At 37.0% G+C, this 18,291-nt stretch overlaps 1 protein-coding gene across 1 annotated transcript in view; it reads left to right on the plus strand.

Annotated features, from left to right (window-relative positions):
• SNX25 (sorting nexin 25) overlaps positions 1 to 18,291 on the plus strand; it is a 133,049-nt gene that overhangs the window by 106,354 nt on the left and 8,404 nt on the right. The window contains exons 11-16 of the mRNA XM_063077445.1: positions 2,217 to 2,381; positions 6,756 to 6,887; positions 9,353 to 9,493; positions 11,778 to 11,891; positions 13,499 to 13,663; positions 15,571 to 15,688. Coding sequence (XP_062933515.1) covers positions 2,217 to 2,381; positions 6,756 to 6,887; positions 9,353 to 9,493; positions 11,778 to 11,891; positions 13,499 to 13,663; positions 15,571 to 15,688 — 835 coding nt within the window. The remainder of the gene's footprint in view (positions 1 to 2,216; positions 2,382 to 6,755; positions 6,888 to 9,352; positions 9,494 to 11,777; positions 11,892 to 13,498; positions 13,664 to 15,570; positions 15,689 to 18,291) is intronic.

Below are 18,291 nucleotides of genomic sequence, written 5' to 3' on the forward strand. Positions count from 1 at the left end.
CTTCATCTTTTAACACACTGGATTTTAAGGAGAATAAAAAGAAAACTTGAATTACCTTGTTATTTCTGGTCTTATGCACTTCTTTCTTCCCTTTTTTGTTTTTCTGACTAACTTGCAACCACCTGCTAGCATTGAATCAGAAACCTCCCTGCCATCTGTCTGCCTCTGTCCTTCCTCCATCACCTGCGTCACCGTTTGACTCTTGAAAAGTGAGGGCAGAAAATCTATGAAATATGACATTTGGGGCTTAAGACAGCTATGAGAATCAGTAGGGCTATAGTCCAGCACCAGAACGGAGAAGGGATGGGGGAAAAATGAGGATAGGAAGGGAATATGAGAGGAACTGTGGGAAATATTTTGGAGTTTAAACAAATTAGATGAATTTAAAATGCTCCAAATGAAGCCTAGCTAAGCCATTCTTTAAGTCTAATTTTCTTATAATGTACTGGATAACTTTGGATAGCTCTAGTTGCCATTTCTCATTTACTGTTAGGGCCTTATATGAGTTTTAAGATCTGTATGAAGAAAGACAAAGTGTTTTATAGTCATCTTACGCAGAAGGATTATAATTTATCTTGGATTTTTTCTTTCTGCCCAGTTCACTGTATCTCCAACCCTGAGGAATCAAATGCTTGCTTTTGACGCTATGAGAAGTCAGCTTGAGGCCTCTGAACTGTTGTTAAATCGTATAATCTTCATTTAGATTTTTTTTTTTTAGTTTTCTTACTTCATTTTTATACATAAAATCACTGAACTCATTGGTCTATAACTATTACTCATTTCTCTTTATTTTTGATAGGTCACAGTTTGTTTTAACTATGTTATCTTTCTATTTCAAAAATTAAAGTAGTTAATATTACAACAAATGCTGTAAAAGAGATTACTTAAATCAAAACATCAGTACCCAACAAATAAATTGAATAAAGACTTGAATTGACAGTTGATGTGAGAGGTAACAGTAAACAAACATAAAGAAATGTCTGCCTTCACTTTGGATTCAAAGAAGGCTAACATACATTACTGACCTTTTGAGAGCTCCCATTCTTTGTTTCAGTAATCCTTAGAAATGGGAACTTCTGGAAATTTATCCTAAGAAAAGAATTAAAATGTAGAAAAAAAGTTTATGCATGATGGAGTTTGTTTTAGTACATCTGGGATAGCAAAAAAGCAGAATCAACCCATAGGAGGAGCAGCAATAGGATTATGCCTCACTAAGTTATCAGTGCAATAGAATACAATGCAGCCATAAAAATTTTAATTTGAAGACTATACTACCCTAAAAATAGGCAGCATTATATGTTACATGGAAAAGGCAGAATATCCACTCGAATGAGTACAAAGTGTAGAATTATGTCATAAAATGTGTAATTATTGATGAGTGGAAAGAACATATAACAATGAAAACAGCTTGTTTTTCTGTGACTATCAATACTTTATTTTCCTTTGAAAAAAGTTTAATTTACTATTTGTTATAATTAATAAAAATTAGAAAAAAATCTTGAAGAAAGTTAAGGAATAAACAAACCAGAAGATAGTTCTCAGCAGTTCTTTTCAGTGCCCTGCATGCCATTGCTGCGCATGAATCTAATTAGTATGCTGTTTGATGATCCGTGCAGATTTTTCCAAGTGACATGGTTCTTTATGAATCTTAAGTCATTTTCAAATGCTAACTATTTTACTTGTACAATAATCTACCTATTGATTTGTAAAATACATCTTCAAGAGAAGGACTGAACAAAATATATACTGAACATTCTTTTACTAGTGGAGATTTGGAAATTTTATTTTAAAGGGACTTGCATGAGTTTTTCATTATATTCTTAGAAGACCAGAAAGAAGCCAAATCTCAGTGTCTTTGTCAAAAATTAAGTAAAGAATATTCAGGTTTATTTGGGAAGATAATTCAGATGCTTTTCCTTGTTCCATGCAGATTCCCTTGGATGTGCCATTTAGGAAATAATGGCATGGAATTTTCCCCCTTTTCTTCAGGTGGTTGTTTGTTTTTCCACTACAGTTGTAAATGGTTCCAAATACTTTTGATTTTTCTCTTTGCTGATAAAAAAGCAGTCTGTTTCTAAGCTTTCTACTATAGTATTCTTTCCTTACTGGAATCTAGCACTTTGGAATAGTGTAATGATGTAGAATCTATATAATAGAGAATAATTACCGAATTTTCTATCATTTTAAGATATGGTGGTATGAACTTTTTCTCCCAGAGCCCAGGAGGTGAGACTGGTGAAGAAGCTGCAGATGGAAGTACCAGCCGGATTAACGAACAAGCCAGTTTTGCCGTAAACAAACTTCGAGAACTAAATGAGAAACTTGAGTATAAAAGGCAAGCTCTAAATTCTATTCAAAATGCACCAAAACCTGACAAGAAGGTAACTTTCACTTTCAAGGTTGTTTTTCAAAGTTTCCATTTGTTTAATTTAATAAAGAGGAGGTTTCGATTTATTTTGAGAAGTGTTAGTTTCTTTAAAAAGAATTTTTAACTGTGAGCAAGTTCCATTGTTACTTTTTTATTTGCTTCTAGGATAGAATTAGAAAAGCATTTGTTTTTAATCTTTTATGATTTGGAGATCTTTCTGAGTCATAGCTGTGAGTAACTCTGTGTTCTTTGTATCTGGCTTGCCTATAGTACCTTTGGGGAAGGGGATTAAGCTTTCTCTTGTGCCAAAGTCATTTCTGGAAGTTAATACTCATCAGGATAATCTTTTGAAAAAAATTTTCTTTTAAGTGCCAGATACAATTTAGAGAACCTCACAGAATTGTGAAAGAAAGAAATTATCTTGCTAAAAGCCAATGGAATTTGAAAGTTTGAAAATATAAACAGCATTTCACTAATTGCCATTTCTCAAACCCAAACTGTGGTGTGGCTTTTTGCTTTGTGTTTATGCCTCTTTGGAGTCCACCCAAGTTTCTATAATATAGGTATGGCTGACACTCTTCGGTCTGCCAAATTGATCTCCTCTGGCACTTTTTGAATGTGTGTTTGAGGGTTTCAAGTGGGACAACAGGAAAGCAACTTTGAATAAAACAATTTCAATGAGTCACATTGGGTTTTCAGTGAACATATGCCTAATGCCATTGAACCTTCTCTAGTACTTCTTTTGTTACTTCTTTTGTGGACATTTAGATGCTTTTGTAGTAGAATATTCCTGAGCCAAGATGTAAGGAAACCAACATATGAGCCTCTCAACAATTTACAGTCAAAATATCTATTCATTTATAATCCAGTTACTGTCTAGTTAAACAAATGGGTTTTCTTTAAAAAAGAAAAAATGAAGAAAGCCCTGCAAAGGTGTATATTCTTTGTTAGTAGTAATCTTCTTACAAAATTGTGAGGGAAAAGGAAGTTTAATATGAAAGTCACTTTAGTAATCATTAATGGTACTCTGAAAAGGAAACAAATAGGTAGTTCATGGATTGTAATAAGAAATAACTTCATTCTCCCCCTTACGTGAATAGATCTTGGAAAACCCTGCAGTCTTCCCAGTGACAAGAACATCTTTGAAAGGCTACAGGGAATTAGCTGGCCTGGTAGATAGATAATCAGTATCTGTAATATGGCATGTTCTTTAAGAACAGTTATCTTATTTATTCTGGATTCACCTTCTTATGAATTAAAATGTATTTATGGGTAATAGTGTAAAAGATGAGCTAGAGAATGTTCATTAAAATATTTTCTGTTTGGTTCATTGTTCGAAAGACATTCTTCAGCCTTTCTTAAAAGAACTTCTAATAACCTTGGAATAAACATTCTGAACTATAATTATATGAAAGAATTCTGAAGAAATTTGGAGAGATTGACTGATATTATGGCTTAATTGGAGCACTACTCTGATTGTAGTGAAGGCAGTCTACATTTCCTGTTAAATCAAATTGTGCTCAGCACTTGTGTACAGGGCTCAAAGGCCTCTAAGGATGAAAGGGACCTGATAACTTCTCTCCAGAAAGAGACATCATCCTCTTTTTATGTCTTCACTCATGTTGGTAAAAATAAAATATTATATCTAATAATTAGTTAATTTAAAAAAAAAACTAAGACTGATGTTGAAAAAGTTTTGGTCATCTAGCAATGAACACACACCAAGAAAAAATCTTGTAATAGAAGGGCTTTTTCTGGACTAAATATCTAATTATGAATCAGATAATTTTCCCATGCATGTATGGTGGTGCACACTTTCCTCTCAATAAAGAGAGCCAGGGGTTTGCTTAACCATCTTTCTTCTCTCTCAGATCTTTACACCAGCAGCGTAATTAGCTACTGGTGTAAAGTTAGCCTTTCAGCTTGATTTCCTGAAGTCTCCTGCCCAGGTTTTATTTATTCTCTACAGAGATTTTGTGAGTCTGGAGCCAAAATGTCCAATTCTACATTAATACTGGGAGTAAATCATTAACCATGAAGAATCTCAGTAACAGAAATGACGAGTAATGCATGATGTGGTCCTAGTCACTGCGAAGAGTCAATGAGGCACTGAGTCCAACACCTGCCCTTAGGGAGCAAACATGCCAGTATGGAATTAAAACATATTCACATGAAAATAGAGCAGAAAGTCCCAGCCCTTATTGATGATAAAATGCAGGAAAATGGCATACACAAGGAGTGCTTCCTGCAGGCTTTCTAGGAAAGGAAAGAGACCTTGCAGACTGCATGTTCAGGAGTTTGGGGGCAAAGCTATGTCCTCAAACTGCAGAGTTACATAACCCTATAAGTTTTCTCATAAAAGAGATCCAAGGAGATGGTAAGCATAACATGTTCTAAAAAATATTTGTATTTTAAAATTGTGATAAAATATATATAACAAAATTTACCATTTTAACCATTTTTAAGTTTACAGTTCAGTGGCATTAAGAATATTCACGTTGTTTTGCAACCATCACCATCATTCATCACCAGAACTTTTTTCATCATGAAGAACTGAGTCTCCATACTATTAAACAATATAGCTCTTCATTTTCTCCTCCCCATCTCCTGGAAACCACTATTCTACTTTCTGTCTCTATGAATTTAACTACTCTTAAGTACCTCATATGAGTGGGATCACACAGTTATTTATACTTTTGTTACTGTCTTATTTCACTTGGCATAATGTCTTCAAGGTTCATTCATATTGTAGCATGTGTCAGAATTTCATTCCTTTTTAAGGCTGAATAATATTCCATTGCATATACATACCACATTTTGTTTTGTATATCCATTGATAGACACTTGGTTTGCATCCACCTTTTGGCTATTGTGAGTGATGCTGCTATGAATGTGGGTGTACAAATGTCTCTTACAGATCCTGCTTCCAATTCTTTTGGGTATATACCCAGAAACGGAATTGCTGTGCCATATGGTAATTATGTTCTTAGTTTTTTGAGGAACCATCATACTGTTTTCCACAGTGTCTGCACCTTTTTACATTCCCATTGACAGTGCACAAGGGTTCCAGTCTCTCCATATCCTTACCAATGCTTGTTATTTTTTTTGTCTCTTTCTCTCATTCTTTCTTTCTTTCTTAGTAGTTAATTCTAATAGGTGTGAGGTGGTATCTCATTTGTAGTTCTGATTTGCATTCCCCTAGTGATAGTGATGTTGAGAATCTTTTCATGTGCTTATTGGCTATTTGTATTTCTTCTTTGGAGAAGTGTCTATTCAAGTCCTTTGCCTATTCTTTAATTGGGTTGTTTGTTTTTTGCTTTTGTTGAGTTTTAGGAGTTTTCTCTATATGTTCTGCACGTTAAACCTCTGTCAGATATGTGATTTGCAAACATATTCTCCCATTTTGTGCTTTGCCTTTTTACTGTGCTGACATTGTTCTTTGATGCATAAAAGTTTTTAATTTTGATGAAGTTAAATTTGTATTTTTTTTGTTTTTGTTGCCTGTGCCTTTGGTGTCATAGCTAAGAAATCATAGCCAAATCCAATGTTATAAAGCTTTTCCCCTATGTTTTCTTCTAAGAGCTTTATAGGTTTTAGCTCTTATGTTTAGGTCTTTGATCCATAATCGTTGTATGTAGTGCTAGGTAAAGGTCCAACTTCATTCTTTCACATGTGAATGTTCAGTTTTGCCAGCACCATTTGTTGGAAGACTGTCTTTCCCCATTGAATGGTCTTGGCACCCTTGTTGGAAATCATATGACCATACATGTGAGGATTTGTTTCTGGGCTCTCTGTTCTATTCTGTTGATCTATATATCTGTCTTTATGTCAGTACCTCACTTTTTTGATTTCTATAGCTTAGTTGTAAGTTTTGAAGTCAGGAAGTGTGAGCCCTCTAACTTTGGTTCTTCTTTTGCAAAATGGTTTTGGCAATCTGGGGTACCCTGAGATTCCATATGAGTTTTAGGATAGATTTTTCTGTGTCTGCAAAAATATCATTGAAATTTTCATAGGGATTGCATTTAATCTGTAGATTGCTTTGGGTAATATCGACATTTTAACAATATTAAGTATTCCAATCCATGAACATGGATATCTTTACAAAGATTTGTCTTTAATTTTTTAAATCAATAGCTCTATAGTTTTCATTGTGGAAATCTTTTACCTCCTTGGTTAATAACTGAGGTTTTGGGTTTGTTTTTTTTTGATGCTATTGTAAATGGAATTGTTTTCTTAATTTCTCTTTTGGATTGTCCATTGTTGTGTATTCAATTGTGTATAGAAACACAATTGATTTTTGTGTTTTGATTTTTGTATTCTGCTACTTTGCTGAGTGGCATAGTTTTGAGGTGTTTTAATAACTCTCAGGATATTTTCCTTGTGGCAGATTGTTTCCAAGTTGAAGGATGAAATAATTCTAATAGAGAAAGAACGCACAGACCTTCAGCTGCACATGGCAAGAACAGACTGGTGGTGTGAGAACCTTGGTATGTGGAAAGCCTCCATCACCAGTGGAGAGGTAGGTCTGATTGCTTTTCCTCCCAATTTATTTTAAAAGTTTGACTTTGTAAGACAAGATTTTGTCCTAGAGAATCAAGATTGAGGATAGAAAACTTACATTCATTCTTTTAGAGCACATTTGTCCTACCTTCCTTACGCCATATTTTCACTCCAGTTTGCCTGTGACTGGGAACTATACTAGGCTGCTTGGTATAGCTTTGCTGTCACTCCACTTCAGACAGAAAGTTATCCTTGTTCACTGGAATTGTAAGCAACTTTGATATAGGAACATTTAACGTCCTTGAATTACCAATATATTTTTCCATTGAGGATTGAAATAAAATGGAAAGCACTTTTTGAAACTTGGAGATGAAAAATTAAAATTTAAGTGCATCTGATTATTCTGTCCTGCTGACTTCAATTGCTTAAATCTCAGAAGCTCTGAGATCTTTACTTGTGAATATTTTTCTTTGAATTATTCTGCTGTTCTTTGAGGGATATGGAATAACAGTTTGCAGAATATACTGTATCCCTTTTCATTTGTCTATAAAAATAATTTCATTTAGGAGGAAAGATTCTTATGGGCATTTACATTGTTATTGCTGACAACTCCTCCCTTCCCACCTGCCCCACCATCAATCATGTGGAAACCTGGAGATAAAAGTCATGGCCACCATATTATATATGAATAACAACATCCTCAGCAAGATAGTGTTAATATTTTGCCTCATCCTTGTTTCAGATGGCTCATCTTTGTTCCTCCCTGTCTTTCCCATCTACCCAGTGGCTTGACACTCTTACTAGGGAGGAGGGCTTAAAATTCACAACCTTAAATTCACCTCTAGACTAGATAGCAAAACAAAGCATGTTCTCTAAGAGCTACCCTAAAAAGACAAAAAGTACTTGAGAGCTTAACCAAGTGCCCTCTGTATGTCTTTGGCACTTGCTGATACGCCTGTTAAGCCAAGCTGCAGAGCAGTATACCTTTTCTGAGAGAAGGAAGAGAGCAGTGGATCAGGGAAGGTTGTGTTCAACCTTGGAATTTCATATAGAAACTCTTGGTAATTGCAGATGGAGGTATCATTTGGATGGAAGTCTAGAAAGGTGATACGCTCCCATGGTATGTATGTCAAAAGAAAGAATAGTAGGAGGCTTGTGGGAAAGAGAACACAAATTGTGCTACCCATTTGGTTTTGCTTAGAGCTGCCTCTGGTATTTCATAGTGTATTAAAATTGTCTTCCAAAGGCAAATAATGAGGGAGAGAGGGAGTGGAAGCCCTCACAAGGCACTTTGCCCTGGTAGTAACTTGTTACTCAGGAGCTTGCAATGGCACTGTGGTCACTGAGAAGGTAATAGAAATGGAAACAGAGGGGTCACCTGATTGCCAGAGCTCACAGACTAGTCCTACATAGGAATGCGTGGAAGATGTGTTTACATCAAGCCAGACTCTCCTGAGTTCTGATCCTGACTGACGCGCTTACTGGATGTGTGGTTATAGGAAAGTCAGTTACCCTGTCTGTGCCTCTACTTCCCCCATTCTTATGTGGGATAATAGTCCTACCTTACAGGGCTCAGCCAGTGCTCAATAAATCTTGCATCTCTTTCCATTGCTTTTCTTACTGACTCTTTCTGTCTAATTCAATTTATGATACTAATACAAGCTCAAAGTCAATATATTTTGTTTATTTTTTCTTTTATCTATTTATGTTAAGAATAATAGTGGCCTATTCTGAATTATGGTTGTGTGTGTGTGTGTAAATTGTCTAAGTTAGGAGATAAAAGAAATTATGTCTCAATATAAAATTTCATGAGAATAGAAATCATGGCTTGTTGAATTCCGAAATTAAACTGGGAGGCCCTCAGCCTTCTCTGAGAGAGGTTCTGATGTATCTGATATCTGTTGGCTTGCTGTTAATTTGTTTTTTTAAAGGATATACAGTTAGAATGTTAAGTTTTCTGTATTAGTTTTCTTTTGTTGTGTAAGAAGTTTCATGGCTTAAAACAGCATGCATTTATTAGCTTGCACTTCTTTGTCCAGCACAGTATGACTGGGTTCTCTGCTTATTGTATCACAAGGTTGAAGTCAAGGTGTTAGCCAGACTGAGTTCTTGACTAGAGACTCCGGGGGAAATCCACTTCCAGATTTATTGAGGTTGTTGGCAGAATTTAGTTCCTTGTGGCTGTAAAAGTGAGGTCTCTGTTTTCTTGCTGCCTTCCTTCTTAGGCTTTGAATCTTTCTGACTTCCTTTTCTATTATTTGCCAGAAAAAACTCTCTGGTTTTAAAGGGCTGCCTGGATAACTGCCCTATTTTAAGGTCTGCTGTACTGTATAATATAACCTAATTGCGAGAATAAAATCTATCATATTCACAGTTACGCAGGGTGCACCAGGGAAAGGGAAATCTCGGGATATTTTTAAAATCTTCCCACCATAACCACTCATCATGTTTTTTGCTATTGTTGATTTTGATTTTTTTTTCAAGGTTACAGAAGAGAATGGTGAACAAATGCCTTGTTACTTTGTCATGGTAAGCCTACAAGAAGTTGGAGGAGTTGAAACTAAGAACTGGACAGTCCCAAGAAGGCTCAGTGAGTTTCAGAATTTACACCGGAAACTTAGTGAGGTAATGAATACTCATGAACACAAGATTCTAAAATTCTGAGCAAGAAGAGATTCAAGAGCTCATTTTAATTTTTATATATAAGGAAACTGATTAATCTTTCTCCTTTGCTGTTGATACTGGCAAAGTGGCATTTTCAGCCTGACATTTGGAAGTTTACTCACAGATCAAACCATCTAGTCTAGTCTAAATCCTTCAAGACAGAAAATTTTCTGATTTTCATTCTAAATTGCCATAGAACCCCAGAGCTGGAAGAGACCTAGGGATCATCTAGGGACAGTGGTGACTAATTAATGGGTAGTGAAACCAATTATGAGTTGCAGCAAAAGAAAGAGAATAGAATATATTGGATTTTGTCACATACACCACGGAAGACAGCAAAGTGTAGTGGTTGAAAGCACAGCCTCTAGAGCCAGACTGCTTGACTTTGAATCCTAGCTCTACCATTTACTGATGTATGACCTGGGATATTTCACTCAATCTCTCTATGCTTCTCTTTCCTCATCAGTGAAATATGAATATTAATAGTACCTACCTCACCTACCTCATGGGGTTGTTGGGAGAATTAGGGGAATAGATGTATACCAAGCATTTAGAAGAACGTGTGGCATGTAGTAAACATTAAGGTGGTTTTTGTTACTATTACTATTATTAATAGCAGTACTAGTATTAGTAATAGAGCATTGTCTCACAGAACTTTTGTTTTAGTTTTTTGTATATATATATTGTATACAGAAGTATTATGGGTTGCAGTGTAGGATGCATTTCCTATTGTCGGTTTTAGTTAAAAATATTCGAAAGCTATTAATCTAGGTCAATTCTTTTATTTGATAGATGAAGGAAACTGATCCCAGGGCTTCACTGACTCGTCATAGGATGTGTACATAGTAGCCAAAGCAGGATTAGAATCTAGGTTGTCTAACTTTCAGTTTATTATTATTCCCATTTTTCCTCAAGAATTGCATCTTCTCTAACTTTCCTTCTACTGAAGGTAATTGCCCTTTTCCTCAGCAAGGAGAAGTTCTTCAATCATTTCTACTCTAATTTAGGCTTGTTTTTCTCTTGCTCAGAATGAACCAATACTGGTAAAATCTATAGTCACCTCTGAGACTCCTCTTTTGCAAATGAGATGTCTATTTGCTGTAACCTCTTCAACTGCTTTTAAAAGTATGGTGGCCAAAATTGAATGTTGTACATACTATAATGTTTCTCGAATGGATTGTGGTCATCCCAGAAGTGTGGAAAGCAAAATATTTATCTCAGTATAAGAATAAATTTATCCCAAACTTGTTAAGTAAAATTCACTCTACAGAAAAATGTGATGTTTGCCCTGTGACAAACCATTGTGAGATCTAAGTTCAGTATTAGTCTAGTTGCTGATAAAAATGAAAGGAGGAAAAGGAATTTAGGGAAGATTTTGAAATAAAATGTACTTGGAATATAAAAGAACAGTTACACCGAAGCATTAGAGGAAACAAACCTTATACTGTCCCATGTCTGTCCTTTTGTTTCATTGTCATTTTTCCTCATCTGTGGACTGGTGGCTGGGCTCTTCTCTTACCCTTGCTGTTTTCTACCTTGTTGAGTTTTGCTCCTCTGAGAACCTTTCCTGCTGACTGTGATGACAGGAAGCACCTGTTGGGACCCTAGTGGTTTTAATCTTCCCTTCCAACTCTCACTGCCTGTTTCATTTCTCTAAAATTTCATAGAGCTGTTGTAATGATAAAATAATCCATGCCATGCTTCTAGCAAAGTGTCTGTCGGGATGTAGGACTTAATCCACAAAGGGCAGTCTATTATTATTATTTATTAGCATATTTTATTATTAATATGCTTACATTCTATAGTTTGTCACTGAAAGGCAGTAATAGAGCCAACACCCAAATTTTCTTTCTTTTTATTGTTTTCTTTTGTTAATGATGGTGACTTTTTACAGAGATGTAAACACAACACCTGCTAATAGAAAAACTTTCTGTGAGCCAGATTTTCATAACTGGCATAATGTGCTACTGTACATGTTATACAAATCCATCTTATCATCCTAGCTTCATGATTTCCCAGCTTCCAGGTGTTTTAAGTCTGGGGATGAGCTTTAACTTTTTCCATCAAATGTCCCATTTCCCACAGATTCTTTGAAGCTGATTAGAATAGATAGGTTTTCAGGGTCTTAAATCTCAGAGGAACAAGTACAAGAGGATAATACTTGGTTTGATCTAATTATAATTCTAAGTATTTTAGATTAAAATGTAATTTCAGAATACTAACATTTAATTTTTTTACCCCACAGTGTGTCCCATCTTTAAAAAAAGTCCAGTTGCCTTCTCTTAGCAAGCTGCCTTTCAAATCTGTAGATCAAAAGTTTATGGAAAAGTCAAAGAATCAATTAAATAAGTTTTTACAGGTAAGCCAACGAAAAGCTTTGGATATGAGAAGAAAAATTAGTTATTTGTGATTAAACTGTCATCATTCTAAGAGCTTGCTAGTTTGCTTTTTGTTCTCACAAGCCATGCCAGATCCTTAAAATACCTTTTCTGGTCTTTTTTTTTTTTTAGATTAAAGTATAATAAACGTACAACTGTCTTCATTTTCACAAACTGAACACACCCGTGTAACTATCACCCCACCCAAGAAACTGATTATTACCAGTACCGTCCAGCGTCCTTCCCATCAGTACTCCCCCACCACAGGTCACTACTTCCTGACTTCTAACAGCGTAGATTAGTTACAAGTGTTTTGTAACTTCCTGTAAGTGGAATCACACAGTCTCTGTCATCAAGAGCGTAGTCGGCTCTCCAGGGTTCCATCTCCTCCAAGGAGGTTATATCATAAATGGGTGATAGTTCCCATTGGTTTATTTATTCCTAAAACCTGTACTTATAATATTAGACACTTATAATCATATTGTTCATTTTACTGTCTTATCATAGCACTTGCTTGTAAATAAACAGACTTGATTTATGTTCTGCTTTCCTCTCTCCTAAGGCCAGATAAATATAGAACTTCAGAAAATTTCCAGCTTAAGGGACAATAAAAACAGTTATAAAATTATATAAACAGTCACTGCTTGGAAGGCAGCAGTACAGTGAAATGAAGCTATCACCTGGCAGGCAGTGCCACCATGTGATAACTCTGGGTTCTTTTTTCAGCTGATGTACAAAGTCTGAACATAGCCGTCAAAGGGTGGTTGAGTGGTATCCACGTGTAACTTGAAAAAATTTTAATTCACAAAGATTAACATCCTTAATGCAAAAAGAACTCTTAGAAATGAATTAGAAAAATCTTAAGAGAAATTTGGTGAAGGACATGACCAGACAAGTCACACACCCCAAAGAAATACACGTGGCTAATAAATGCATTCTAAGATGTTCTTGAGGGAGGGGGTGGTGGCCAACAGCCCCAGCCTCAGGACCCCAGGCATGCTCCACTGCTTGCCTGGTTGTGGGCGGGCGGGGGTAGGGCAGCCCACAGCCCTCTGGGGAGACTTTCAATGCTAAAAACTTAAACTTGGGGCCGAGCCTGTGGCGCACTCGGGAGAGTGTGGCACTGGGAGCGCGGCGACGCTCCCGCTGCGGGTTCGGATCCTATATAGGAATGGCCGGTGCACTCACTGGCTGAGTGCCGGTCGCAAAAAAAAAAATTTTTAATTCAAACACAGATGACTGAAAGTTAATTTGTCTGTCAAAGGCAGTGGCCCCTGGAATCTGTGAGCTGTATGCAAAGTAAAAATTTTTTATTGCACCAAACAGTGCAAAGTAGAGTGAGTTCTCTACAACATCAGCCACAAGCAGAGTGATTAGGGCACTACCAATTAACCTGGAGAGGATTGTTTGCCATTAGGATCATTGAGAATTGATCTGATGTTGTTCATGTCAGGAGAAAAAGGAAGTGGTTTTAGGTTCAGAATTATGATGAAAGTAAATCTAGGACACAGCCAGTACTACTTGTAGAAGCTCCCAGCAGCACAGGTAGTTTCCTATACAGGAGTAATTAATCCTCTTTCTTCCACAGAATCTGCTTTCAGATGAAAGACTGTGTCAGAGTGAAGCACTTTATGCCTTTTTGAGCCCTTCTCCTGACTACCTCAAGGTTATTGATGTGCAGGGGAAAAAAACCACTTTTTCATTATCTTCATTTTTGGAAAGACTTCCTCGTGACTTCTTCTCCCACCAGGAGGTGAGCCACCCTAAAGGTTGTACCATTTTTATAGCATATTTATGCAGATATCTTTTTGAAGGCTCTTTGAACAGATATTTGTTGAAAGCATACCACTGATGGCGGGGGGAAGCAAATATATCCATTTTCAGTTATTATTACTGTCATATTTTGGGCCACCTTCTTGCCCTTCCCGACAAGTCACTTTAAAGAGTTAAGATAGAGAAATAAAAAGATTAATAACATGATAATTAAGTGAAATGTGAATGGGAAGTTCTGTAGGAGCCCTTTTACATAAGGTGGAGGAGCCAGTCCCCAGGAATGGGGAAGCATACTGAGGGCCGTCATTGTGGAGGTGTTGGACTAACATTGAAGGTTCAGGAGAGGAGGGTGTGTTTGTGGAACAGCCAGCAGGACATTGGACAGGAGTGGAGGGTTTCTATAATTCTCTAATGGAAGAAAGTCAAAAGATAGAAGGGAAGGGGGTAAGGTTCATGCCAGGCTGGGGAGTTTAGACTTTATTCTCAGGAAATGGAGAACATGGAATACTTTGAAGCAAAATGAATCTGTCAGTGATGTGTGTAAGTAAAGGAATGAATAGAGAGACTGCAGACATTTTTGGTTTCATATTCTGGACCTCAGTTTTCCCTCCAGAGTAGGCTCATTACTCATGTGTAGGCCATCGAGCCCCTTTGTTTGGCTCTCTAGCAAATTGCCCAAGATCATTTCCAAAATTTGGTTTCTCCTTAGTCCATTGCCAAATGCCACTTCCTCTTCACCAGGACTGGCTAGTGAGTTTAGACAGGGGAACTGACAATGAAAAAGAGTGAGTTACTTTACTGTGTTCTGAGCTAGAAGGAGAACTCAGTGGGTACCATAGAGCATACCCACACCTCTAGTTCAGGGCTACATGTAAACTCGCTGCCCCAAACCAAGCTTCTCTCTCACCTCTTTCCTTCGTGTCTGTCTATACTTGGCTAGATTACCTCTATTACCTCCCTTTTATTCCCAAACCCTTGGAATTTACATTTGGCTCAGTCACTGTATGAAATTACTCCCTGAAGGTGAGTGCCAGTGGCCAAATCCAATGGCTTCTTCTCCGTCTTCACCTTTCTCAATCTCTTTAAAGCATTTGATATCACCGGACTTGTGTGAAGCTGTGAATTTTTAGAGAACTCCTCCTGCCTCTGTGAATTCTTATCAGTCCTTACCTCTGCTCACCTGATGTCTCCCAAAGTCCTGTCATTAGCCCTCTGCTTGGTCCCACAACTTTATCTTTTACCTCTGTGCGAGCATTAGAATGAACTTCCTCAGCTGTCCTTCCACTGCCTAACGTACCTCTGTGACAGCACTGCATCCTGCCTTGTAGAAACAGCTACTTGTGTATCATGTCTCCCCAGATAGCTGTGGGCTGCTGAAAGTCTGGATCCACATCGCACTCATTCACACTAGCCTGGCACCTGGCATATAATGGGTTTTGAACTGAAGCTTGCTGAAATGCAAATCAGGAAATAAGACTATCTGAAATACAGAGTAAAAGTTTGAATGAGAGCTTTAAAAATAAAATAAAGTGCACTTTAAAAAAAAAACAGTGAATTTAAAATCATTTAAATTAAAAGTCTTACTTTTAAAATGCAGAATGGTTGGAAAACTATTTTATTGTCTATACCAGTTCACTGATTAATACAGTAACAGAGGTTTTTTAAAAAAATTAGCTTATTTTAAACCTTGAATAAGACTTCGGAATCAAGCTTTTACATAAGGTCAGATGTATTTTGTACTCCGTATTGAAAATTTATAGATTTCTGCATAAAGGTTGAAGGCTTATGTAACGCTAAAACATGAGCAAATAGTTTGAAATTTATACTTGAAGAAGGAGAAGAGATCTACCAATTTTTTTAGATATGTCATCTTTGCTGTACCCCCAGGAGGAGGCAGAAGAGGATAGTGACCTGTCAGATTATGGTGATGACGTGGATGGAAAGAAAGATGCATTGGCTGAACCATGTTTCATGTTGATTGGGGAGATTTTTGAACTTCGAGGAAGTAAGCCTCTTTGTTATTATCGGTATTTGCTGGTTAAATGGTACACACACACACACACACAATTATTGTTCCTTTATTCCTGAACTGCATCAGATATGTATTTATATTCATGCATTCATTCATTCAACAAATACTGTTCTAGGTACTGACGATACAACTTTAACACAGATGTTGTCTCTATACTCGTGGAGCTTAGGGTGCTGATTTACCCTGTACCGTGTCCCTCTGAATACAGAAAGAATGCTTTGAATTTGTTTTTATATGACTCATCATAGCTTCATTGCCTTATCACCAAAAGTTATACAAAAATTATTTTGCATAGTAGAGGAAGAAACCTGTTGGTAAAGGTGAGGTTTTGGTGCTAGGATAGTATTATGGACAGAGATGCAGGAGTACCTCGACCCTGTTTTTCAACCTCTTTTTTTCCTCAAGAGCAGTGGTTCTCAGTGGAAGGAAGAGGTGGATGTTTGGTGATGTCTGCAGACATTTTTAGATGGGGTGGGGGAGTACTACTGGCATGGAATGGGTAGAGGCTAGAGATGCTGCTAAACATCCCACAGTGCACAGGACAGCTCCCACAACAGAGTTATCCTGCCCAAAATGACAATAATGCCGAGGTCGAAAAATCCTACTCTAGTGATTCCTGAAGGAGATGTACTTGGAAGAAACAGTAGCTAAATTTTGTTAAAAGGTGCACAAATGCCTGTTCCCCAGAGTAGAAATTTGGTGGAAGATAAACTGGACTACCTGGTTTAGTCTTGAGTCCTGAATAGGACTTACAGCTCTCTGCCCACACCTTTCCACCTCTCAACACTCTAAATCATGAGACGAGTATACCTGGTCATATCTGGAGCCTCAATACTAGCTAGAGATATGGCAAGTGCCTACGGGCACACCTAACCACCTAGAAGAGGAAGCAAATGAGAAGAGCAAGGGATTGTAATATACAGTAATGCTACCAATCAGTAAAATGTTGCCCTATGAATGTCCTGGGCTCTGTTCACTCATATTAGCATCTTTTCCCTTGGGGCAAAGGAGGTGGGCTAAGAGTTGGTCCTACATAGGAAATGGGGCAGTGCATCCCTTTTGATTTATGTATCCCTTAACATTTTGCTTAAAGACTTATTAGTAGATGAAAAAATTTCAAGTGCTATCATAAACTTGAGCATGTCTTATGTGTCATTTGATCCTCAGTATATATTAAAATGCCTGATCCATAGTAGGTGATGGTTACACTGATGAGTGAACAGGCAAGAAAATTTTAAGGGCCAGAATTAATTACCTTGGTCATTGAACTTTTTCTTCTCCTAAGCCAAACTTAAGAGAATATATACTGTCAATCATCAAACACTTTGGGATCGTAGGTTTTAGATATGGCACTGTAGGGAAACAAAAATATATATAAATTTGTCCTTAGTGAATTTTTACATATTTTGGACACTTTAAGATATATACTGATGTTTAATTTGATTCAGTATAGACAGAAGAAAATAACAGTCCACTCAAAGTCTGACTCTCCCTCAATAAAATCTAGCCCATTAAATCATGAATCCTCCTAATTTCCCATATAGTTGATAAGAATCAGGAAGCTTTATCTAAGCCTTTGTCAGTGTGTTCTTTGCAATTAAAACTTTTAGACATCCATAACACTAAAGTCAGGCGTTCCGATCCCCAATGTGGTGGATGCATCAGAGCCAGTCATGGCCAGAGTAAGGCTCAAAATCCTGTCTTTTTAGTGTGTACTTCCTCCATCATATGCCTGCTCAAAAGCATATTTGATTTTGCTAGTGACATTTCAGAGGGGAATAAATAGAACATCATTCATAATGAGATGCCATCAGCAAAATCCTAGTGCTGCTGCAGCTGCCTCTGTAGCTTTGAACAAATGAGTCTTTGGAAGGAGTAATGGGGCTATTTTGTGTGTTGGGGGGTGGGTTGGGGACTGGTAGAGAGTAAGGGGATAGAAGTGATGGGAGAGAATCTGTAGCAAAATCAGTTTTGTTTCCTGTTCTAGTGCAGTATACAAAAAGGGACAAGTAATACAGCTTCTTCTTTTTTTTTTTTTTTTTTAAAAATATAACCACGCAGCTGTCAGGCATTCCTTCCTAGAGTTGAACTTGTCCTCAGACCCTGGGAGTATGAGCTACCTCTTCCCAGCTCTAAAAAGGCAGAGTGAAGTTATCATCACTGACAGACATGCTCATTTTAGCCTAAATGCCAGCCTAAAATGAACAAGTCTACAGGCTTGGTAGCATTCTAGCAAATGTCATCAAATGTTTAAGGTTTTTTTGAGGTGTGGTTCTGATTCCAAGGCTTAAATTTTACTTGAAGGATTAATGCTACTTTAACTGGAGAATTAGATCCATTAAAAAGTTAGAAAATACTTGAGGGTTTAAAGTCTAGTACCAAGTCTATGTTGATTATTGATTTTTATTTGTGTAGCTGCCCTTGTACACAGATGTTTGTGAATTTTTCACCTTTTATGTTTTCTTACCTGAACTCCTGGATCCATTGTAGCCAATAATGAATTTCTCATTTCCTCATGTGTCAGTAGTGAAACATTTCAATGGATGGAGGTAAATACATAAATGAAAAATTTTATT

Source organism: Cynocephalus volans, chromosome 13 (assembly GCF_027409185.1).
Source record: "Cynocephalus volans isolate mCynVol1 chromosome 13, mCynVol1.pri, whole genome shotgun sequence".
Taxonomy (NCBI): domain Eukaryota; kingdom Metazoa; phylum Chordata; class Mammalia; order Dermoptera; family Cynocephalidae; genus Cynocephalus; species Cynocephalus volans.